The following is a 24,314-nucleotide window of genomic DNA, read 5'->3' as shown; positions in this document are numbered from 1 at the left end:
AAGGTGGGCTCAGTGAGAACAGTCCGCATTTGTTATTTAAGGTGGTCTTTATTTAAGGTGGTCTCAGTAGAGAACCTCCTTGGGTTGTTATTTAAGGTGGTGCTTTATTTAAAGGCTGGTCTCAGTAGAGGCGCGCAGATCCTTGGTTGTTTATTTAAGGTGGTCCTTTATTTAAGGTGGTCTTTATTTAAGGTGGTCTCAGTAGAGAACAGTCCGCGTGTTGTTATTTAAGGTGGTCTTTATTTAAGGTGGTTCTCAGTAGAGAACAGCGACCCACACAGCATCAAGGTGATTGGTCTGATCCCAGTTCACTGTTTCAGATTGACTTCAGTGCTGATCAGATTGAAGGGAACACACACACACGCACACACACACACACACGCACGGGTACTTACACAGTTTGTTCTGATCTCCTTCAGCAGACACGGGTCAAACTTTGATCCAGCAGAGGGCGTCTGTTCAACATATCTGTCTCATCTCTGATAAAACACAAACAGAACTGTGATGTGATGTCCGTGCTGGTGTTTGCTGATTAAAGACAACTGTGTGATTCTGCAGTGATGACAGCTTGTCCATCATCCTGCTCTCTCCCACCACCTGGGATCCCAGGATGAACCGGGCCTTCTTGATAAGTTTATCCAGTCTCCTCCTGGCTTCTGCTGAGTTGCTGCTCCTCCAGCAGACTACTCCGTAGAAAATGGCTGATGCCACCCCAGAGTCATAGAAAGAAGTCAGGAGGTCCCCCTGCAGTCCGAAGGACCTGAGCTTCCTCAACAGGTGGACTCTGTTCTGACCTTTCTTGTATGTAGCTGTTGTCCCTGATGAGGCCGACGATAGCAGAGTCGTCAGAGAAGTTTTGTGGATGGCAGTGAGGGGATTGGTGGGAGAAGTCTGCAGTGCACTGGGTGAACAGGAAAGGAGCCAGGACTGTTCCCTGCGGGCCGCCATACTGCAGATTATTGTGTCCGACACATAGTCCTGAGTCCTCACATACTGTGGCCTGTTGGTGAGGTAGTCAAGGATCCAGGATGTGAGGTGTTGGTTCACCCCTGCCACACAGCCTCTGACCCCGCTGGTCAGAGGCTGTGTGTGGATCATTCTGTAGACCTTAATGAAACACGCCAGTCAACACAAACTGTTCTGAGATCAGCTCTGGAAGTGGAAATACAGCGGAAATACAAACACCGTGAGACCGTCCCTGCATCAAATGTCAGCATACTCCAGGTGCTATTTATATGTAGGGTGAACACTACTCGGGGACTAATGCATGGATCCTGAACAATATCAGGTGCATTTAAAGGGCTGGTACCAATGATTGCACACAATTTGACAGAGATCCAAATAAAAATCCCCAGGTAGATTTGAATATGTTTTACTTGATAGTGCATTGGGCCTGGGCGGAGGAATGTACTGTCTACTGTAACCCATTAACTGCTTTTGCATTATCACATATTCTGCCTTTGATTACTTTATATTTTGGATTCCAACTTATTACATTTTTTTTTTTTTTTTTTTTTTAGAACTGTGAAACAGACTACATTTGCTCTTTCTGTGATTCCCATCATACATCTGGCCACTGCAGCTGTGGGTTCACCTGGCGGCCTGAGACTGTGATCAGCGCATACAAATTTAAATCAGCTAGCTAGTTTCCTGCTGACTTTCTTATTGCATAGTCTCCTAAATGCTTACTAAGCTTCCTGAATGCACGCACCCCTGCCTCTTTCACCCGTAATCCAATCAAAGGTACCAAAGGGACAAGGTGAGTCCTAACAACCATTCCTTCCTCCCTAGTGAGGACGGAGCTGCCTGCAGTTATAATTAGTGAGGCAGCTTGGGTGTCATGGTTTTCACATGACTGCTATCTGAGCTGCTTATCTGTAAAGTGTAGAGATGTATGAAAGACAACAGGAGAAATGTTTTCACAGTAATAAAGAGTTTTATTAGACACTGTAAAAGCTGACAAAGTGACTTAACTTAGAAAGGAGTCTGAGAAACCAATTACCTCAAAATAATGTCGACTACTACGTTTAAGTTGTTAAAACTTTACAGCTCATATAACTTTGTCTGCTTTACTTGATGATTCTGAGGAAATCTCTTTCCTGAAAGTCAACTTTACAATGTACAGTGTAATATCCTTCCACTCGGTAATAATCTATATCTTTTCAATGGTCAGCTGCCATTATAGATGTAGCTTGTAGCAGATGGCCAGAATTAAAATTAAACTATAGGGGGCAGCATAACTGCTGAGTGCAGCTCGATATGCTCTTTGCTTTGTATTTGTTTTTGGCTGTAGTGACTAGCTGATGTTAGCAAGTCAGCTGAGTTAGCTGTGGCGCTAAGTGGCCCAATCAGCTGATTGCAGTCTGCCTGGACCACAGCCTCAGACTTACGGCGGGTCATCACGGGCAACAGGCCTCAGCTCAGCCTCCCAGTGAACATAGCTGGAGCCCAGACTAACACTGAGCATGGCAGGGAGCACAGGGCGGAGGTGATTTAAAGCAGCCCTTTCTAGGACTCTTTCACAGTGCTCTTTATGTGTGCTTGTCTGACTCTCCTGCTGTTAGATCATTGCTTTCATGAAATATGCCAAAGTCTTGCCACTGGGACGAGGGAGTTATATCGAACACAACCATATTTTCAGCCTCAATGCCTTGTGGTGTGAGCAAGACTGGGAGCATGTGGGCTGAATATTGAGCGTGTGTGTGTGTGTGTGCGTGTGTGTGCGTGTGTGTGTGTGTGTGTGTGTGTGTGTATGTGTGTGCTGTAAATTGAGGAAGGGGGGGGGGGGCAGAAAGAGAGAGTCAGAAGATAGGGACTGAGGAGGAAGAGGCAGGACAAGGTGTTTTGCTGAATGGAACAGGGTGTAGTTGAGCAGGAGAGTGTTCCTGTGTGTGAGAGTGCGGGGCTGAACAGATGTAATCAGCTTGTGTGGATGCAGAGGTAATAACTCCACTGGGGGAAAGCTAGAGAAGTGAATCTATCTCTGCCATGAAGACATGGAGCAATCAGGGAAAAAAACCTCAGCCAGCAGATAAAGAAGCAGCAGTTTAGAGTTCAGGCACAGGGAGCGGAGCACCTGTGTGGGATTCACAGCCAGAGAGGAGCAGATGAGCGTGGTGAGCACAGTACACATCATTTCACTGCTTTTTTTGTTTTATACTGTGGAGAGGATGCACAATGTGTTTCAGAGAGAAAGTCTGAGAATAGTGAATAAATAAATGTCTGATCTAATTGTCCCATTTGACTTCAACATAGGTGGGTAATACGAAGCTCATGTCGAGCCTGGGTGTTTTTAATGTGAGGCGAAATTCAGTTAAAGGATCCCATTTGATAGCCATGTTTTAATTGGGACCGTAGTCTATTAAACATACTTAATTAAAGGTTAGACCAAGCAAGTTAATAAATTAGGCCAGCTATATCAATCAATATGCAGGTCACGCTGCTTAGATATGTGCAGAATTAAGTTCCGCCTTCAAGTCTGTCAAAGTCACCGAAACTCTATTTCTCCATGAGGACAGTTCATTAAGATAATGGAGATCCGTGAGCAGAGCCACTGGGCCAGTATACCTGATAACATGTCTGTGTGGACATTGCATGGGTTTGGGGTTTGTCCCCCAGCTCAGTGAAGGCCCTGTGTACATTTTCCAGCAGGTTGGGATGGGTAGCAAAATCAATTCACATAGGAATGTGGATTCATATCTCCCGTGATTCAGAATCTATACACAAATGTCAAAAGTACTCTAAATGTTACTTAGCGTGGTTTTGACGGAACAAAAAAGGCGAATCTGAACTATAAAGGTTTACAAGCACATGCTAGAGTTATGTTTAAGTTGATCTTGTGAAAAAGGCAGCGGTTGCAAGCAGTTATTTTATTTCATGACTGGATGATTACCTTCATGAGACGAAAGTGAAGTAGGACATGATTGTGAATACCTTTCGTGACGACGCCCAGAAAGATTAACACTAACATTAACAGAGCAGATCCAAAGAAAAACGAACAAGACCAGCTGAGTTTAACTCTGTGGTGAAGAAAGAACGTGTTGCTCAATCTATTTTACCTGAAACACTCCTCTGCTCAGAACAATGGACCTCCCCGAGCTAACAGTGCAGCACAGAGGCTGTTCTCACTGCTGGACTAATAACACAGCAGAGCACATCCCTTTATTTTGTTATCCACGTTCACACATGCATGCTTTCAAGTTGACTGATTTGTTAATTAATGCTGTTGCTTTTTAAAATGAAGAGATTGCAGACCGTTTATTTAATTTCCAGTTGTGTCTCACAGTGTGTTGGAGCAGATTAAGGACCCCAGTGATTCAGCACACCATCTACCTGTAGTAAAAAAAAAAAGGCTGTGTGCCATTGTACATACCACTGACATTTCTACAATATGCGTGATAACACATTTGCAGTACATCAGATTGCCAAACCAGTGAATGCAGTTTATGTTTCAACTTGTAAGCCTCTGGGCTGTTTTTATTTTTTAAGGAAAACTCCAGATAATTTCCAGACAACCAGACCAGCTATCTTAGGCCAAGCAAGTTACCTTTGCCTAATCCTTACCAAGTGAATAGAAAACACAACCTAATGCAACTGAAAGTTGCAACACATAAAATAAAATGTAAAAGGAAATGCAAAATAACATCAATGAACAATCCTTCACAGGCAGCTTAAGGGACCCTTTTAAAGGAGACATATTGTGCTCGTTTCCAGGTCCATGGAATAGTTATATTTTGACTTACTACTGAAATAGTTTATTATAAGAGAGATTTTGAATGATAACAGCGTTCTTATTATTCAGAATCTTTCTCATACTGTCACTTGCTGCTGTGATGTATATACCCCTGTGTGCTTTGGTTCCTGTCTCTTTAAAAGGATAGTCCAGTGTAAGTTTAATCCATAGTCTAACACACCGTGACACCAAGTATGTTTCCCCGCATGTTTATCTCCAGCTCCTCGCTCGCCTTCTTCCTCTCTCCACCAGGCAGCCTGGCCCTGTTGCTGTCCTCCTCGGACGTCTAGCGGCTGCTTCTCCCAAGTTTTCTCTGCATAAATTACAACAGAAAGTTTGAGTTTCATGTCATACTTTTTTCTTTTTTTTTTTTTTGGTACACCGGAGCCATGGTGATCATCAATGAGATATTGACAGACAGAAATCAAGCACAATACATGAAGAAGGTGAAGAAGAAAAACGTGCAGTGTCAGTGGTCACGTCTTCATCCTTGATTTTCTAAAAAAAATGAATAAATTACACCCAATATCAATTTGGAACCGGCGTTTTTTTTTACCAAAATATACACCTGCACCCGGCGTTTAAAGGGGACCCGGTGGTGTGAATTGTGTCTTAATTAGCCTTGACTGTTAAACTTAATCATGAAACTTTGATGGAGGCAATAATGGAATCAACTGATAGATGGACGTCCCTGTCACTGTCCTTGATATACATAATACAGATGAACTGTAGGAGCCATGAATGAATTGGTAGGTGCTTTTTCTATAAGTCACTAGGTGAAGGGATATTGTTATCTTTTGGTTTGTTTTGTTTTAATTTCTGCACCTGTTCATTAGCTGGGTTGCCGTATTTTTGTTGACCGCTATTTATCGTTGATCGCTGTGATTACTTTTTACTTCGAGTTCATGCATTTTATCATGACTTGATTATTGTTTTTCGTTAATAAAAAGTTCAAACTTGCTTTAAGTCGCTACATGAACAATGCTGTATATATTTCAGAATGTTCTGCTGCCTCCACCTGATGACTTTTTTAGGAACACCGAGAAGCTACTTACCAGATTATTATATGGAAAACTAATCAAGCTAGGATTAGACTATCTGTGCTGCACCTATAATGTAAGAAAGGAGGTTGAAAATGTCTGATTCTAACTTGGTATTATTGGGCAGTACAATCAAGGTCTATTGCATTTTTCTCACAACAAGGGTTATTCCACAATGGAAAGAAATGGAATCAGAGTGTTTGAGTTTATTTTTTATTCATACATTGAAATTTGCTGAAAAAAACGACTAATCCAATTGTTAAAAATGTTATCAAAGTGAGGTTAGAAGTGTGACAGTTCATTAAAGAACCTAATCTACTATCTCTGTATAGTCCACATTTGGGAATCCAACGTTTCACACCATGAAGAGCAGATGCTGCATTTAGACAATGGGCATTAAAGGGACAATTAAAAAAAATCAGGATCTGTATCTACCTGACTCAGACAGCATGATGTCATCTGAAGAAAACAGATGAAAACATATAATACATTTATTCAGCTTAGAAGCTTTATTAGAATGAGCTAAAATAATGTCTTAACCAGACCCTTAATATCTCATTTGGAAGACATGGTGTCTAAAGACAGCTGAAGTAAAGATGCTATATCAGAACAATACAATCTGTAACAATCCAACTCAAAGGAAAACTCAGATCGCAAATGCATTGTGAGAGGATCTAGAAACAGACATATCATCAGAGGACTGGGAATCATTATGCACAAAAAGCTCATACCCAATCAATAAATACACAATTTAGACTGTTACAGTGTAAATTGCTCATGAGAACATATATTACGCAAGGTGAATGTATGCATTTTAATAGGAATGTCCAAGATTTAAGTGCAAAATGTATGTGGCAGTGCAAAAAGGTGAAATCCTTTTGGGCGGAGGAAGTGATGTAATCATTTCAAAGTGGTTTATATACAGCATGAGCTCAAATTTGAAGAAACGGTGAAATGTCCCTAATATGCATTTAAGTTTTATGCACAAATTGTCTTGTGTTTGTGTGTTTTTTGTTGCTGTTTTTGTTTTATTACACTTGCGCCAAAAGAGTGCATCACGGTTTAAAAGGAACACATCGACATGATGGATGTAATAAGTCATAAATAAAAATGTTAGTAAACTTGTTGTTTCAAGACAAAATTAAGCAGAATGAAAGCCAGTAAAATTCAAATTCCCCAAAAAGATATTTAAATGAGTAGTAGTAGTGGGAGGAGTAAGGAGCCAGAACACTGACAGTGAACTTTAGCATCAAAAATAAAAGTTGTCATTGAAAACAAAACCTGAACTGATCTAAAATACCGTCATGTAAAAATAAAACACAGACATGAAAAGTTATTTCATTTTATGATGATATTTTGGGGGATTTTTAATTTTCCTTCAGTGACAATCTACTCATCTTTTCTTCATGTCTATTTTTTCAGTGTCAGCATTCTGTCAGCGTGATTTGTATCTCTGCATACTATTGAGGAAACTACACTCACATGGGCTGGAGTTCCACTCTGACCTTAAAATACAGCAGTGTCTCACAGTTCACTTGAAACTCCCAAACACTAAGTATATGAAGTCTGTTTCTCTCTGTTGTTGATTTATCACATAAAACCAGGTTGGACTAAAATGTATTGTTGATTGAATTTGTTCTTGTGGTCTGCCAGAGGTCTGCTGGAACAAGGTCTGACTCCACCACCCAGCCTGTCAGCTCTACCAGACGCTGCAGCTGTGACAGCTAAAGTGTCGGTATGTTTACCGGGCTAACTACATTTCACAGAATAAGGAATTGGCTCTCTAGCATTCCATTTCCAGCTGTGTGTTCAGTGGGTTCAGTTGTGTTTGTGTTTTTCATAACAGCCAGTGTTAGAGCGGATGCTGCAGCCTGTGTTTTTTACTGTACAGTAGTTGTCTAGTAAAAGTATTATAATCCTGAACTCCAGTCCTTGTTAATGTTCTGAAGTATAAACTTGGCTAACACCAGCAAAATGTTGTGTTTAATTGTGTTTATTAACAGTGTATAATGAAAATATATATTTTGTAATTTATCCTTGAATGAGGTGTGTGTCCATATGTTCCATAAGAGCACACTCTTTAATGTTAAAGGAATACGCCACCCCTAGGTGAAATTGAGTCACTCCACGCAGTCCCTAGAGTTGGATGAGTGAGCGAAAGCGTTTTTTAGCCGACCCAGCCATTGTCCTAATCTAGAAACGCCGCGGTTAGCTTTAGCTTAGCATAGTCGCTGTAATCCGGCGTGTCCAGCTAGCATGTCGTTGCAAAAGTGAATCAAATAACTCAAGATTTGTTTTGTAATTATTTCTCGTGACCTATACATTCATATCGAGTACACATATAAATGCAAATTAACACGAAGGGATTTACTAGACCAATTTATATCTGGAACTATTTGCGGCCGCAGCACAGGCAAAGCACCGCTACCACGCGCAAAGACACCACTCGGCATCTGAAAAGCCTCAACTTCCGTCAATACACCAGCGTGGCTACTACGTTCTCTGCCTCTAGGCTGACACTGACAGGTGTGCTTTCTCGAGTCCGATGAATATGGAAGATTACACGACAGACGAAGATGACTTTGACTACCAAAATCCGAGACCCTACCTGTTCGAACCTGAGTTCACTGAAGAGGAGTTGCGTGCTTTGGATCGGGGAAGAGAGGACGTTGCGACGAGTCAAGGCGAGTCGGACGAGAGAACGAGAGCAAACACGAACTGGTGGTGTGACTGTGGAGTGTGCCAACCCATGCCGACTGAAATGGAGTGTTTGTGCTGTGCAGAGTGGGATAAAATACTGCCGTCGATGGTGAGCAACGCTCCCGAAGAGGAGCGTGACCGCACTTGTGTCACTGCTACCGACGACTTCTCAGCAATGATCCATCCTGCAGTCCTCAGTTTTTTTTTTCGTCGCGATAAAGTGAACTGGAAAAGAAACAACACACCGAGTGGACCCAATGGACAACTGTCCAGAGAGTAAGTACAAAAAAATGCATTATTATTTTTTATGTGAAGCTCTACATACATTAGACTGAACATTATGTTCGTGTACGTCCTCTGCTTGTTATCGCAGCCCTTCACATAGCAAATAACCATTTTAACACTAACGCTGGAAGTTGTGGTGCTGCGTGCTGTCAGTGTATTGACGGAAGTTGAGGGTTTTCGGGTGCTGGTCTCAGGTTTCAGGTCTTTGCGCGTGGTAGCGGTGCTTTGCCTGTGCTGCGGCAGCAAATAGTTCCAGATATAAATTGGTCTAGTAAATCCCTTCGTGTTAATTTGCATTTATATGTGTACTCGATATGAATGTATAGGTCACGAGAAATAATTACAAAACAAATCTTGAGTTATTTGATTCACTTTTGCAACGACATGCTAGCTGGACACGCCGGATTACAGCGACTATGCTAAGCTAAAGCTAACCGCGGCGTTTCTAGATTAGGACAATGGCTGGGTCGGCTAAAAAACGCTTTCGCTCACTCATCCAACTCTAGGGACTGCGTGGAGTGACTAAATTTCACCTAGGGGTGGCGTATTCCTTTAATGGCAGGTGAGTAAAGCTGTTATTTTACAATGATTTTAAAGGAAGAAGCTTCCAATGTTCAGTCAACTTGGTATGCGGTAGATTTACGACCTCTGTTGTTATCTGCCGGGCTCCCAGGGCTTCATACTGTAGTGGTACTGTCTGATGTTGATGTCCACAGACATCAAAGCAAACAGTCACTATCAATTAAATATGAGGTTTAATTATTCCTAAACTGTGGAACAGACCTCGCCTCCGTCCCCTGGCCCCTGTAATGTCACCAGGTCTCTACTGTAAATCAGTCAGTCCTCTCCCCTCCAGTCTGGATGGCATCATAATGGCAGTTTTGTGGTGAGGAATCATCTTGTTAAGTGTTCTTATGATGACCTTGTTGTGGGATGCCACTTTACTGAGCTGTGTCCGCTAAGTTGATTTCCAGCTGGTGCTTGTTCACCAGTCAGACTCGCCAGTTCACTGCAAAGACAACACAAATCCACTCTGGTCAACTGCACAATTATGCACTGTAAGACCGGTCTCTTAATGTGTACATTCTCATTACATATGAATATATTTATTTTTAAAACTCTTCCAAGCAACGAAGGCTCTCAAATCTTGTGTGGCAGTGAGCATCAGACACAATGACACACACACACTGGTCAGCCACAACATCAGATCCACTGACAGGTGATGTGAATAACATCAATCTTCTTGTTACAATTCAGTGTTCTGCTGAGAAACTTTGTGGATTCACGTGGATGTGTCTTGACACACATCACCCAAAACCCCAAAGAGGAGCACCAGGCTTTCAAGTGAACTTTTATAGTGGTCAGACTGTGCAATGACCTCGTCAAGTGATGCACTGTAGCCCAAAAATACTTTTTTCTCATAAGTTAACTTTGTGAGAGAAGCATCTGCAAAATGGTGGATTTTTTTGAGCATAACAACCCACCGAGACATCACTCAAAGTCTAGAAAGGCCACGTGATGACATTATTTTTTATCTCTATTCAGGTTAGCCAGGTTAAATTTGACCTTTTTTCACCTGATCTTTAAAAATGATCAGTAATTATCAGTATCAGCTGACATGAAACCTCTTTATTGTGATCAAGTTTTTCAGCCATGTTGCCCAGTATCATTAGTATAATGTTAAATGTTATGTTACCTTTTCATTGTAGACAATTGTAGACTTTGTCCCTGTGTGGATCATTTTGATTATTGTAGCCCTTCTTGTTGATCCACGTGTTGATGGTTTTAAGATCCTTGTCTGTCATGACGTTCTTGTCTTTGAGCAGGTTGGACCACGTCTCTACCATCTTTAAACTGTGTTGCTGAAAACTGCTGTCAAAAACTTCAAGCCTGGTTTTGCTCATCTGGTCATTCTGAAAGTTTTCAAACCCCTTGGTTCCATCCAATTTGAATCTGGGCATTGCTCCGAGGATTGTAAGCTTAAATGTTCCGACAACATCGTTATCCCTTATGGCTTCAGCTACACTCGTTCGGAACTTTTTTGATGTTGTACTGGGAAACTCGCGGTGCATATCGTAAGGAACATAAACAACCGGAAGCTCACGGCCATGTTGCTTATCCACTTTAGACATCAGGTTGCGATCCAGAGGACTTGACTTTGTTGCCACTTCAAGCATGGCTTCTGCTAATCTGCTATTCTGGTTCAAGTCTCTAGCCTTCAATATACTCTTCACTGGTGGCTGGTGATCTCCATTCATAAATTGTCCAAGTCCACTTCTGTTGATACAATCCTGCTGCCACTCTTTGTACAGTCTCACTCTCCCAACGTCTTCCTGAAGAACTGCCAGGGTTTCTACTATGACTATTCTGTCTGCAGCACCCTCTGCAATGAACCAGTCCCCTCCTCTGATTGATGCAGTCCACACATTACGTTTGATGAAAGGTTCCCATTGGCCTGGGTGTCTGCGGAGAGTGTCGGCCACCACAGATCGGAGTCGCTGTGCTTCAGAAGTGATTTCTTCTTCGCTTGCCTTTGGTTTCATGCCTGTCGCCAAAGCACGGAACAGGCAGCTCTTGCCCTGGCTGCCTGTTTTCACTGTCTGGTTGTTGATGTACACATCGTAATGTCCGTCTGGGTTTTCAGCACTCTTTGGTGTGTAGATCAGCGTCACGGTTCAACTGGCAGGTTTGGTGCTTGGGCTCAGCTCCTGCATTTTGGTTGGATGGCCCTGGCTGTCCTGTGTCAGGATGACAACCTTGGTGCCAGTTGTTTCTGACAGGACTCTGATGTCGGCGAGGGTGCCTGGAGTCATGGAGTTCATGATCTTGTCAGCATGTGACTGTGAGTGTTTACCAGCCTCTCCTGCGGGTTTATGTTTAGAATTCATGTCTACTGGCATGTGTGTGATGTATCTGTTGTTCTGTCCAGCTCTGAGTAGTTCTTCTGTCCTGTTACTCTGCAAGCCAGTTCGTACATAACTGCCAATGATGCCATTTACTTTTCTTTGCACATGAGAAGTAAGGTGACTGGAGAACTTCTGGTGAAACATTTCCACCAAAGCATCAGCCACTAAAGCACTGATGGTGTCAGCTAAATCCTGCTTGAAGTCTTTCAGCATGTCAGTGTCCGAATCAGACAGCTCATCGACCTTCACTTCCTGCGAAAAGCCTTTTTCTTTTTTGAATTCGTTCAGCTGTTCTTGAAGGTTGGAGAAAAACTTGCCGGTGAGGCTGAGCGCTGCAGCGACAGCGTCTGATGCCAGCGCCACCATGTGAACACCTTGGATAGTTGTCAGAATCAAATGTGCTGTTCCTTTAGCCTCTGCTTTAGCTCTCTGAATCACTGTGGAGAGGGATGAGTTAAGCTTCTTCTGCCAGCCGAGGTCTTCGTAGAAAGGTTGCACTGCAGCGCTGCTCAGCCCCCTGAAGACGGCCATCAGGTCATTCCTTCTCTTCTCGTCTTTCAGGAGGTCGTGGAGTTGGTTTTTATCCTCAAGATGTGACAGGATGATTTCATCTATGAATGTAGCGAAGGGCTTTCTTTCCATGTTGGATTTCACATTTTTACTGATTCCCTCTTCTACTTTGTTTTTGATGCTGCTTAGTATTGTGTTCAGTATTTCCTCTTCTGCCTTCCCAAGTCCATAGGCAGTGATTTCCTCAACCATTTTTTTGGCAGTGTGTTTTACTGCATTTTTCATGTTAATCTTTGCGACCTCACTCATACCTTCTTTAGCCTGACTGGAAAAAAACGATGGCATCAACTTCAGCTCTTTGCCGAATTCCTTAATTAACACTTTGGAAGATTTAAAGCCCTTTGCAATCAGCTTTCCAACTCCAAACCCAATGAAAGAAACACCGATGGAAATGGCTTTTTCTATAGCCCACGACTTCCAGCTGAAATCTCCTTTCACCATGGACTCAATGCCAGAGATGCAGTCTGATATACCTTCAGTAATGAGTCCCATGCCAACTTGAGCAAATGTACCAAATGTAAATGCAATGAGCAATGCTCCTCCGACAATCTGTAAAACTCCAAGGCAGAACACCAGCAGGCCTTCCCATGAGAATCGAGGCTCCTCTTCCACAGAAAACACATATTTCAGCCCCTGACTGTACAGGTTTTCAGCTTCCACTTGGAGATCTTCATCACCGTTCAACACCAGGGAGAATATTGGTGATTTTTTGGCTATTGCATCTCTCTCTCTTCCTTTTATTTCGTCCAGCTTTTGGATGGCCTCCTCAATATTTTTGTCAAAGTAACTCAGCATGCTGCACTTTGTTGTTAACTGTTTCTCGAGGCTACTCAGGTCACTGTTGGCTGAGTTTGCAGAAGACATTTTTACAAACTGCAGACAGACCATGGGTTCCTCACTGAGATACTTCAGAGACTCCTGTGCCTTCATTAGGTCGTCTCTGGCCTTAGCGAGGTAATCTGCCTTTCTCTGCTGTATAGTGCAATATGCATGGTTGTAAAAAGCTATGGCTGCCCAACTTCTATCTTGTTTCATGGCTTTTTCAAAGAGCTTGGTGCTGACGGCCCATTGTTTGTCAATCAGTGCGATATTTCCAAACTTGATGTAGTGATAAATGCTGGAACATGGTGAATTCTGACTCTGAGACTGACTTTTTGCCAAAGACAAATCCTCTTTTAAACTCTTTCGCAATTCATTCGTCTTCAACTGGACGATTTCTTCCGAGTTAGTTTGCAACCAAATCCCCCAGAACTCATTCATGATGGCAACAACGGCTGTTTTCTCATCTCCATCAGTGTCCTCGTGAATGTCTTGAAGAGTTTTGATGTACTCTGAGAACAGCTCCTCCCGCAGTTTCATCTCAGCAACATCAGCCATCATTTGATTTATCTTTTCTGATGAAAGTCTGTCCCTGGCGTTCTTGGCTTCCTCCAGAGAAGACACCGTCCTCAAGGACGGCTGCAGGTGTTCGGTGGACATGATTATCTGAGCAGATCCAGGTTTACCTTTACGTGCAGTTCGGCCGAATGCCTGGAGCTCCACTCGTGTGTTCTCAGAAAGGAAAGAGAGGATCACACATAAGCCCCCATTACTGTTCACATGTTTGGACACTTTTATGTCGGTGCCACGGCCGGCGAGGTTTGTGGCAACAATGACGTCACCGGGAAGCAGTTCCCTGTCTATTTTACACAAACTGTCTGTGTCACTGCGGCAGTAGAGAATGATTTCTCCGGGGACGCTGCTCTTCAGCTCATCGTAGATCTCTTTGGCCGCGTTGATAGTTTCACAGATAACCAGGGCTGCTCTCCCGCCTCTGTATGGATTTGTGGAGGTCTGAGCCAAAACCACACGTTTTATTTCTTTTTTCCACTCTTCGGCTGAAGTCTTCAGAGTACCTTTGACCTCAAACAGCTTCTTCCTGTTGAATGTTGGCATTTTGCAGGCTGACAGATTTGGATACAGGTCCTGCAGAAAGAGCATGTCTGTTTTGCTCCCGAGTGTCCCTGTTGTTCCGTATATTTTCCCGTGGTACTTTTCAAAAAAAGCGATGTTAGAAATGTAGTTTGTCACTGTTGAAATTGTGCTCAATTTAATTTGGTGTTTAATCTCGACAAACTGCTGCAGACCATCTCCCCACTTCTTGTTCAGTTCAACAATGCCAGTGGATCTGAAATCCACCGGACAGACACTGTCATTTTCTACAACATATTCCTGTCCTTCCTTAAGCTGTAAAGCCAGAAAGGCATTCTGAACCCACACTGACACTTTCTGCTTCACTAGATTCTTCAAGAATCCGGGGATGCTGATTTTGTCTTTATTGTTTGCACATGGGGTGTACTGAATCCTCTCTGAAACTAACTGTGCAATGGGCTTGATGACAGTTTCCTCTGAATCATAGAGAGGACAACACAGGCCTTCCTCCAGGACAAGAAATTTTAATTCTGGTATGTCCTGGTTGTTGTGCCGGCTGCGCTTTCGAAGACAGAGCAGTCCTGCATTGTCTAAAGTGTAAACATTAAAACCATAAGGGACATGTTGCTCAAGTTCCTGGAAAAAATCCACCACAGCATCCTGACTGACAGTTTTCAGTTTTTGGACAAGGACATCCTTTTCACCGTTGCAGATATTCTCCCTGAGTCCTTTTGGCACAGTGTTGGATTCTTCTGCGAGACGCAAAATATCCGTTGGATCATTAATGTGAGTTCCTTCTGTGTTCATTGAGTCAAAGATGGCCTTGAAGAAAGAAGCAGGAGGACCACGGACAAATGTCTGCTGTCCTGCAGACAGGAAGCCATACTGGCTGATGTGGGTCCAGATCATGGCCAGAATAATGTTCAGGTGCTGCATGGAGACCATGGGGCTGGACAGGTAGGTCATCTGCACTCCCTGATCCAGCAGCAGTGAGTCCACCTCATCGACTATGATGCACTGATAGTCGCGATCAGGCCTCACATCCTTCATCTCGAATACCTGCCGTAGGTGATCTGCAGCGAAGGCTTCGATGGTTCCATAGACCACGTCCTTCTGGTAGCAATCTTTTCTATCCTCATCCTTGGTTTTATTTGTGTTCGTGTCCGCTGTTATTCCAAAGAACTTGTAGAAGTTGTTCCATTCTTCAGCATCTCTTTGACATAACACGGAAGAGCTGGACACCACATCTACTTTCTCACCTCTAAGCGCTCGCAGCGCTGCGAACATGGCTATGACACAAGACTTCCCTTCTCCAGTGCCCATCTCCAGGAGCTTCCCAGTGTCCGACAAGGCCAAGAGGCACCAGCTGATCATCTGAGTGGCTCTGGGCCAAAAATCCAACTTCCCCTCAGACTTCTGCAGGTGTACAGCATAACACAAGATTGCCAGCAACTCCTGAAGGTCTTCTGCGTCTCTGCTGGGACTCAATTTCCTCGCTCGCTGTACATCTGTGTGCTTTTTAATTTTACCGGTTTTGATCAGGTTTGTTACAAAAGTGACTACACTGTATGATTTACTCAGTGTTTGTTCATCGATGTCTTCCATCTGACGTAGTTCATCAAAAAGAAAGTCAATGCTTTTCGTCTTTTCATCGCTGAGGCTCTTTTTTAAGTGCTGGATCAGATTCTTTGTTCTAAGCGAATTTGAAAGTTTAAGGAGAGATTGGTTGTTCTCATCTGTCCACGTGGAAGACACCTGATATGTTGCCATCAGATGTAAAATCTTCCTGATGGAAACACATCCTTCATCATGATGGTGGTTGGTTAATGCTCCGAGGAGGTTTAAGGCCTCGAACGGTGACCAAATTGTTTGTTCTGTGAGATTTGAAACCATCTGGAAGAGTTCTTTGGTTTCTTCTTTTGAGGCTTGGAATTTGTCCACACAGACAAATAAAACCTCCAAACACCATATTCCTGCAGGACATGTGCTGTTTTCTTCACCGTCTGTTTCTTCCGTCACCACTCTGAGGAGAGTCTCAACAAAGGTCAGAAGGAAGACTTCAGCAGAAGACAAAGCCTTTCCAGCGATCTTCTTTGAGATGGTGATGATTTTATGGCCAAGGTTAGTGTGAAGCACCTGAAAAAAAGCCTGAATAAACCTGTGTCTCAGTTTCATATCTTTACTGTGGAATTTACCCAGAAGGCTTTGCAGGACCTCTGCAGCAAACACCAGGGAGTCATTGTCCCTGAGCCGGGAAAGTTCCAGGTAATTGGAAGCACTGAGACTTTGTCTTGTAATGATGAACCCACGACCGAGCTGAAGGTTTCCTGTCTCCATCGCTTCTACGCCGTGTCGAAAGTAATCAGACACAAAGTCGTCCATGGTACCAAACACAATGTCCGCTTCATAGACGTCCCTGTACGATGCACTGGTTGTCTTCACGTTTGTGTTGAAAGAAATTCCAAGGTGTTCGTAGAAGTCGGACCACTCCTGAGCCCACTCCTCCGACTGGACGTCAGAGCTCAGCACGATGTCCAGTTTGTTTCCCATGCAGACTTGTGTGGCAGCGAACATGGCTGCGACACACGGGTCTTCTTCCACACCGACCAGCTGAGGCGCTTCACTCTTCTGAGTCAGCACCAGCTCACACCAGCGCAGCATCTGCTTCACCGTGGGCCTCCAGCCTTTCGTGTCAAAAACTGCTTCGCAGAGCCAAGACGGAAAGTTTTGTATGTCGTCTGCATTCAAGGTTTCAAATTTAAAGGGCTCGTTCGTTAATGGTGCATCTTTTGGTGCATTTTCTGAGTATTGCAGGACCCCAGTGGTGACGTCTCTGATCACATCAATCACAGAATCGCTGACGTTACATGACATTTTTAAATCTGCCAGATCTGCAGCCAGACTGCGCTCGTCTTTCCTCCTCAGAGTCTTCTGGAGATCCTGATGGAATCTCTCAGGACCAGCAGAGTCCAGAACCTGGATGAGAGAGCGTCCGGACTCATCTGTCCAATCAGGTGATAAGTCATACAGTTGCACCAACGTCAGGACTTCAGCTATTGAAACATCCTCTGCATGTTTCTGTGACAGAGCTTTGAGCAGAGTCACCGCCTCTGTCGGGGTCCACTGGCTGATGGACTCCACCAGGGACTGCACATGCTCGGAGATGTTCTGGAGGGAAACTCCCCGAGACTTCTCCACCGACAGACGACACAGCTCTGTGATGAACACCTGAGCGTGCCGCAGCGTGCCGAGCGACGGACGAGCGCTGATCCATTCATCAAACAGAAGTGTGTCCAGGACTGACAGGATGTCCCCCAGCTGATCCGCTGTCAGCCGAGTCAGACTGAGGTCTGGGACTGGGGTGCTGCATTTCTCAGAGAGGATCTGTAGAAGCTCGTCGGCGTCGCTGTCCGCCTCACAGTTCACCTCAAACCCATTCAGATGTGTGATCAGAACATCTCGTCTGGACTCAAGTTCTTCGGAGACGTCGCTGCGCAGTCGTTGCTCCCGCTGCTCTTCAGCTCGCTGCTGCGATTCTTTCAGTCTTTGGTTCAGTTTAACTTTCCTTTTCTCCCCCTCGTCTCTCCTCGTTCTGTCCTCCACTGTCCTCTGTCTCTCCTCTTGCCCTCTCCTCCGTCTCTCCTCTTGTTTTCTCCTCTCCTCCTCCCTCCTCTGTCTCTCCTCTTCCCCTGTTCTCCGTCTCTCCTCTTGTTTTCTCTTCTCCTCCTCCCTCCTCTGTCTCTCCTCTTCCCCTCTCCTCTGTCTCTCCTCTTGTTTTCTCTTCTCCTCCTCCCTCCTCTGTCTCTCCTCTTCCCCTCTCCTCTGTCTCTCCTCTTGTTTTCTCTTCTCCTCCTCCCTCCTCTGACTCTCCTCCTGTTTTTTCATCTCCTCCCTCTTCTGTCTCTCCTCTTCCCCTGTTCTCCGTCTCTCCTCTTGTTTTCTCTTCTCCTCCTCCCTCCTCTGTTTCTCCTCTTCCCCTGTTCTCCGTCTCTCCTCTTGTTTTCTCTTCTCCTCCTCCCTCCTCTGTCTCTCCTCCTGTTTTTTCATCTCCTCCATCATCTGTCGCTCCTCTTGTCTTTTCGTTTTGTCCTCCATCATCTGTCTCTCCTCTTGTCTTCTCCTGTTGTCCTCCATCATCTGTCTCTCCTCCTGTCTTTTCTTTTTCTCCTTCATCTTCTGTTGCTCCTCTTGTCTTCTCATCTCATCCAACATCTGTCTCTCCTCCTGTCTTCTCTTTTTCTCCTCCATCATCTGTCTCTCCTTCTGTCTTTTCATCTCCTCCTCCATCATCTGTCGCTCCTCTTGTCTTTTCGTTTTGTCCTCCATCATCTGTCTCTCCTCTTGTCTTCTCCTGTTGTCCTCCATCATCTGTCTCTCCTCCTGTCTTTTCTTTTTCTCCTCCATCTTCTGTTGCTCCTCTTGTCTTCTCATCTCATCCAACATCTGTCTCTCCTCCTGTCTTCTCTTTTTCTCCTCCATCATCTGTCTCTCCTCCTGTCTTTTCATCTCCTCCCTCCACTGTCGCTCCTCTTGTCTTCTCATCTCCTCCCTCCTCTGTCTCTCCTCCTGTCTTTTCATCTCCTCCCTCCACTGTTGCTCCTCTTGTCTTCTCATCTCCTCCATCATCTGTCTCTCCTCCTGTCTTCTCATTTTCTCCTCCAACATCTGTCTCTCCTTCTGTCTTTTCATCTCCTCCCTCCACTGTTGCTCCTCTTGTCTTCTCATCTCCTCCATCATCTGTCTCTCCTCCTGTCTTCTCTTTTTCTCCTCCATCATCTGTCTCTCCTCCTGTCTTCTCTTTTTCTCCTCCATCATCTTTCTCTCCTCCTGTCTTCTCTTCTTCTCCTCCATCATCTGTCTCTCCTCCTGTCTTCTCTGTTTCTCCTCCATCATCTGTCTCTCCTCCTGTCTTCTCTTTTTCTCTTCCATCATCTGTCTCTCCTCCTGTCTTCTCTTTTTCTCCTCCATCTTCTGTCTCTCCTCCTGTCTTCTCTTTTTCTCCTCCATCTTCTGTCTCTCCTCCTGTCTTCTCTTTTTCTCCTCCATCATCTGTCTCTCCTCCTGTCTTCTCTGTTTCTCCTCCATCATCTGTCTTTCCTCCTGTCTTCTCTTTTTCTCCTCCATCATCTGTCTCTCCTCCTGTCTTCTCTTTTTCTCCTCCATCATCTTTCTCTCCTCCTGTCTTCTCTTCTTCTCCTTCATCATCTGTCTCTCCTCCTGTCTTCTCTGTTTCTCCTCCATCATCTGTCTCTCCCCCTGTCTTCTCTTTTTCTCTTCCATCATCTGTCTCTCCTCCTGTCTTCTCTTTTTCTCCTCCATCATCTGTCTCTCCTCCTGTCTTCTCTTTTTCTCCTCCATCTTCTGTCTCTCCTCCTGTCTTCTCTTTTTCTCCTCCATCTTCTGTCTCTCCTCCTGTCTTCTCTTTTTCTCCTCCATCATCTGTCTCTCCTCCTGTCTTCTCTGTTTCTCCTCCATCATCTGTCTCTCCTCCTGTCTTCTCTTTTTCTCCTCCATCATCTGTCTCTCCTCCTGTCTTCTCTGTTTCTCCTCCATCATCTGTCTCTCCTCCTGTCTTCTCTTTTTCTCCTCCATCTTCTGTCTCTCCTCTTGTCTTCTCATCTCCTCCATATTCTGTTTCTCCGCTTCTCTCCTTCGTGTCTCCTCATTTTGTCTCCATTGCTCCTGTCTCCTCATTCTTTCCTGCTCCCTGATTTCCTGATGAAAGCAGTTGTCACACTCGTACAGACCATCTTCAACATTACAGTTCATTGATCTGTAGTACTCTCCTCCGTTGAACACAAACACAAAGTGTCCATGAATCTGAGCTATGTCTAAATTGTCGAAGAAGACACAGGACAGCAGGACTTTATGACACTTGCAGCATCTCAGTCTGTCGCCCATGTCAAACTCTGATAGTACGTTCCCCATTTCTGTTGCTTTATTCAAGAGTTCGGTGAAGTTTTCATGTGCAACATGTGTTTCCTGAAGTATAAAAAAACATGTCTTAATTTGAATTGACTTTGTGATATTATAATCAACTCATATAAGGGACTCGTCCTGCTCTGCAGCTCTGCAGCTCACCTGGTGTGACCACGTGTCACCTGCTGCCTGTCATCCTCTCTCTGTCCTGGACCGGCCCACTATCAAATAACACAGAATACAACAACTGTCTTTAAAAAGGAATTGTATCAACCTTCTATGTAAAAAAATGATCAGTTCAATATATATATATATATATATATATATATATATATATATATATATATATATATATATATATATATATATATATATATATATATATACGTGTGTGTGTGTGTGTGTGTGTCATTATCCTTATCAGCTCTGTAACTGTTGCAGGTGTTTTTCAACTCATTGACCTCACTGTTTTTCTCCACCTCACCCCACCTGCCTCATACCCTTGTTTAGTTTGTATTTCAGTTCAGTCTTAAATTTAGATTTGTCTAGTGATCTGTTATGTTTCCCTGTTCCTGCCACGTCAAATCTGTGCATTCCATTCGATAAACATTGCGATTCTGAATACAGACAGATGAAAGAGGAGATCGTCAAGAGGCTTTGCTGTGGGGGGGGGGGGCAATAGGACTTGAGACAACACAGGTGTGGACAATGACCAACAACATGATGAGACAGAGGAAAAGAAATGATGAAAGGGCTTAAATGCAGCCAACACTATCTGTAGATTATTGAATGGGACTTTGTCCACAACTTGGATTAACACTGCTGATTCAGAAAAAATGAATCCACAGTGGGAATGTCTGATCTTTATTTATTCTTAGTTAAAGGTATTAAGAACCAACTTGGAGTGGTCAGGTTATTTGAGTTGGTCTTATCTAGACACTATGGAACACTGAGCCAGGTTCAGTTTTAGGTCTAGGAAGGGGCCCTCACAGAGTATCAGTATCAGTATCCGACCCGCTGGCCTCCTGTTTGTGGCCCCCGAACTGTAACCCCCTCACTGTGTTTTGGTTGGGTCGGCTCGTGTAAACCGGGACTTGTCTCCATGCCAACGATACACAGACAGCTGGGTTACTCACTGCTGCCAGTGCAAATTTTAACTTTCACTTTCGTTTTTGCAGTTCACATTTTGACATTTTGCTGGCTGTAGACTGCATGAAAATGATGTGTTCCATGTTCACTGCTGAAAGAAAAATGGACAGTGAAAAACGGCGATTCAAGAAGAACGGACTGAAAAACGTGCATTCATTCTCCCTCCAACCAGCACAAGACCCATGTGCTTAATATGCCAGGAGACTATAGCTGTGATGAAGATTTGCAATTTGAAACGACGTCATGAGACGAATCATAGGAATTTTTTTCCTCAACCTTCAGAGGTAAGAACAACAAAAATACATGCAGTTAAATCATCATATCAAGCTGCAAGCAGGATTCTTGTCACATCTATGACACAACAACAAACAGCAACACAGTGCTCACTGAGAGTGCTGTGGATTTTGGGTAAGCACAAGAAGCCATTCTCAGATGCAGAAACAATAAAAGAACGCGTGACTGAAGTGATGGACACAATGTTTGAAGGGCAGTTAACAAGATTTATAACCATATATCTGGAGGAGATGGGGACAGCGCTATTCAAGTCACTGTGCGTTACTACACTGTACATTTTAAAGGAGTAATCAGTGATCAGATTACTTTTTCAAGGTAATTGAGGCAACACTGTCTGAGGGGCTAAAGCCCCGGACGTTTTGCACAGCCCTGTTAAGTGACGATAAATACTGTCAAAATGTTTTTGAATTGTGAATTCTTTATTGGATTTTTCAGTCAGTTGTTGATTACATGGAGATGTTGATACAACAATGAGGCTAATAAACTGTATATCACAACACAAGTTACGCATTATGATGTCCCGGATCTTCACTTCAGGACTTCTCTAATTGTGCAAATTTTAGTTGAATACCGCTGGTTTAGTGTGCTGAGTGTTGGACAGACAGACAGACAGACAGACAGATGGAAGCATGTTGGTGGAGCTGACGACAGAGTTCAGGGACGGGCTGAACTTCCTGTTATCTAACGCTGCTAGAACAGCAACATCTTATCTCTGCTGGCAGATAAAGACGTTTCCTCACCATATGGAGCTTCCATAGCAGCCTCGCAACACAAGCACAAACAGAGAAGAAGAAGAAATGCAACCAGAACTGATGATCAGAACCAGAGTTATTAGAATGTGAGTGCTGCTCATTAAGTCAGTGCACTGATATATTTATCATCACAAAGATGTGAGTTCCATCATCTCACAGTCTTTAGTCACTGATCCACGACACGGTGCTGAGAACTGGACTCTGTCTGTGGTTCAGGAGGAGCAACATGTGATCAGAGGTGCACGTGACGCTCTCGATCATACTTCTCAGGCAAGCTTCCTCATTTCACTGAGGGAATGTAACTAAGTGTAGCCGGATCATAAAGGATAAGATCGGACACACTGAAATATATTTTAGAGGATCTTTAATACCCCGACTGACCTCAAACAAGGACAGCATGAATTTGCTAATTTTGAGACAGATGTTTATAACAATCAAATAATAAAAGTAGAAATAAAATCCTGTTTCTTTTTCCTTTCTGACTTCTGACTTAATTTATAACTGTCAGTACAAAACAGACAACAGCAGTGGCTGTATTTCTATGTAAACAGAGAATAAACATACGTTAATACATTTCTCAGCCACACTTCTCATTTTAACACATTTTACAGTACACATCAGTTTTTAACTCATATATACTTCATGAATTAACTTAATGTACACCATGAATTAACTCTAAACATTATGAATGAACTCATATGTAAATATTTATACACCCCTTTTATAACATATATTTTTGTAGTACTCTTAAATCAACTCATAATACACTTTAATCACAAAACAAAATCATGTGCTCACTTACTCTTTTCCTAGCTTGTAGCTTGAGAGCCTCACCCCTCTCCCGGATGTAACACACACAGCTCTCTATCTCCCCTCTACATGGGTGATAAGATGCATATCATAAACAAAAGTTTGACCATGAAATTATCTTAATTAACATTTTGGGAACGTACATGCGGCCACTTACGCTGACCCGTGGTTCTCTAGTTTTATTCCGGTGCAGCGGACACAATGTAAACACGCTCTTTACCGACGACAAATAAACGTGAAGTTTCTGGTCACCAACGTCAGTCTGTCAGCTCGGTCTCACTCTAATTCTTTAACTGCAACAAGTATTCTCTCTGTGTTACCGGATTTATCCGTTTCTCTTCATACACGCAAGGAATACACACTTCGCCATTGCCCGCGCTGAGGAGACTGCTGTTCGCGCGCATGAAGTCTCATGTGATTTCGTCATTCTCGCGAGATTTCCCACCAGGCTGGCCCGAAAGTGAAACTACACATCCCATTAGGCACAGCACATACAAAGAAACACAGTAACCCCTATCCACTTGGCTACATAAGTATGTTTGCTCAATTGCTAATCTTCTGTATTGAGGTCTGGATGTGATAATATATAATATCATGCTTCACTTTCACCATCAGATCTTTACTTCTGGAGTTTATAGACTCACAAGATGAAAACGACATTGTGATGGAAGTTTTGTACATATAGGGACATTTGATTTGAGGTGTTGCACCTCTTAATACAACTTGTTTTTCTACCCTAGTTTAAAGAAGTGAGTACTCACCCCTCTCTGAACTTTCACATGTGGTATTCTCACTGTCTGAACTTTCTGTGTTTACGTGACTTCCTCTTTGCATGCAGACTCCTCGCTATCTGAGCCTTTCCTCTGTAACAAACCTGTGTTGTTGCTCTATGATTGCGCCTCTTGTACAAGATTAAACTTGAAGTTAACTTAAGTGTTAACTTTGAGCTGGCTCCGACCTCCTTCCTCCAGTTCTAAATCATCTAAGAGTTATTTTAACAGACATTTTATGTTATATATAATATTAATGTTAATTAATATAATATAAATATTAATATTATGTCTCCTCATTCTTTCCTGCTCCCTGATTGGCTGATGAAAGCAGTTTTCACACTCATACAGACCATCTTCAACATTACAGTTCATTCATTCATATATATATATAATGTAATAATATATATGCTGAGTTTATAAACCTACCTTATTAAAAGTCTGTGTGTAGTATTGGTCCGTCCAGTGCAGTTCTG

General features: G+C 43.4%; 1 protein-coding gene and 1 long non-coding RNA gene across 2 annotated transcripts in view; both read right to left on the bottom strand.

Moving 5' to 3' along the window:
• Nucleotides 1-19,286, bottom strand: part of LOC119005671 — a gene marked incomplete at its 5' end in the record, with an annotated part of 34,693 nt that extends 15,407 nt beyond the window's left edge. The window contains 2 exons of the mRNA XM_037073522.1: nucleotides 17,286-18,584; nucleotides 18,657-19,286. Of these exons, the coding sequence (XP_036929417.1) occupies nucleotides 17,286-18,584; nucleotides 18,657-19,286 (1,929 nt within the window). The remainder of the gene's footprint in view (nucleotides 1-17,285; nucleotides 18,585-18,656) is intronic.
• A 2,318-nt stretch (nucleotides 19,287-21,604) lies between these two features.
• Nucleotides 21,605-24,163, bottom strand: LOC119005510. Its single transcript, XR_005070525.1, has 3 exons — nucleotides 23,226-24,163; nucleotides 23,061-23,133; nucleotides 21,605-22,797 (listed from the first exon to the last, which is right to left on the bottom strand). It is a non-coding gene; the product is annotated as an uncharacterized LOC119005510 (long non-coding RNA).
• Nucleotides 24,164-24,314: the final 151 nt, after the last annotated feature.

The sequence above is a fragment of the Acanthopagrus latus genome, chromosome 17, assembly GCF_904848185.1.
Source record: "Acanthopagrus latus isolate v.2019 chromosome 17, fAcaLat1.1, whole genome shotgun sequence".
Classification (NCBI taxonomy): domain Eukaryota; kingdom Metazoa; phylum Chordata; class Actinopteri; order Spariformes; family Sparidae; genus Acanthopagrus; species Acanthopagrus latus.
Note: the sequence above shows the minus strand (reverse complement) of the source record. Positions and strands in the feature narration are given on the sequence as shown.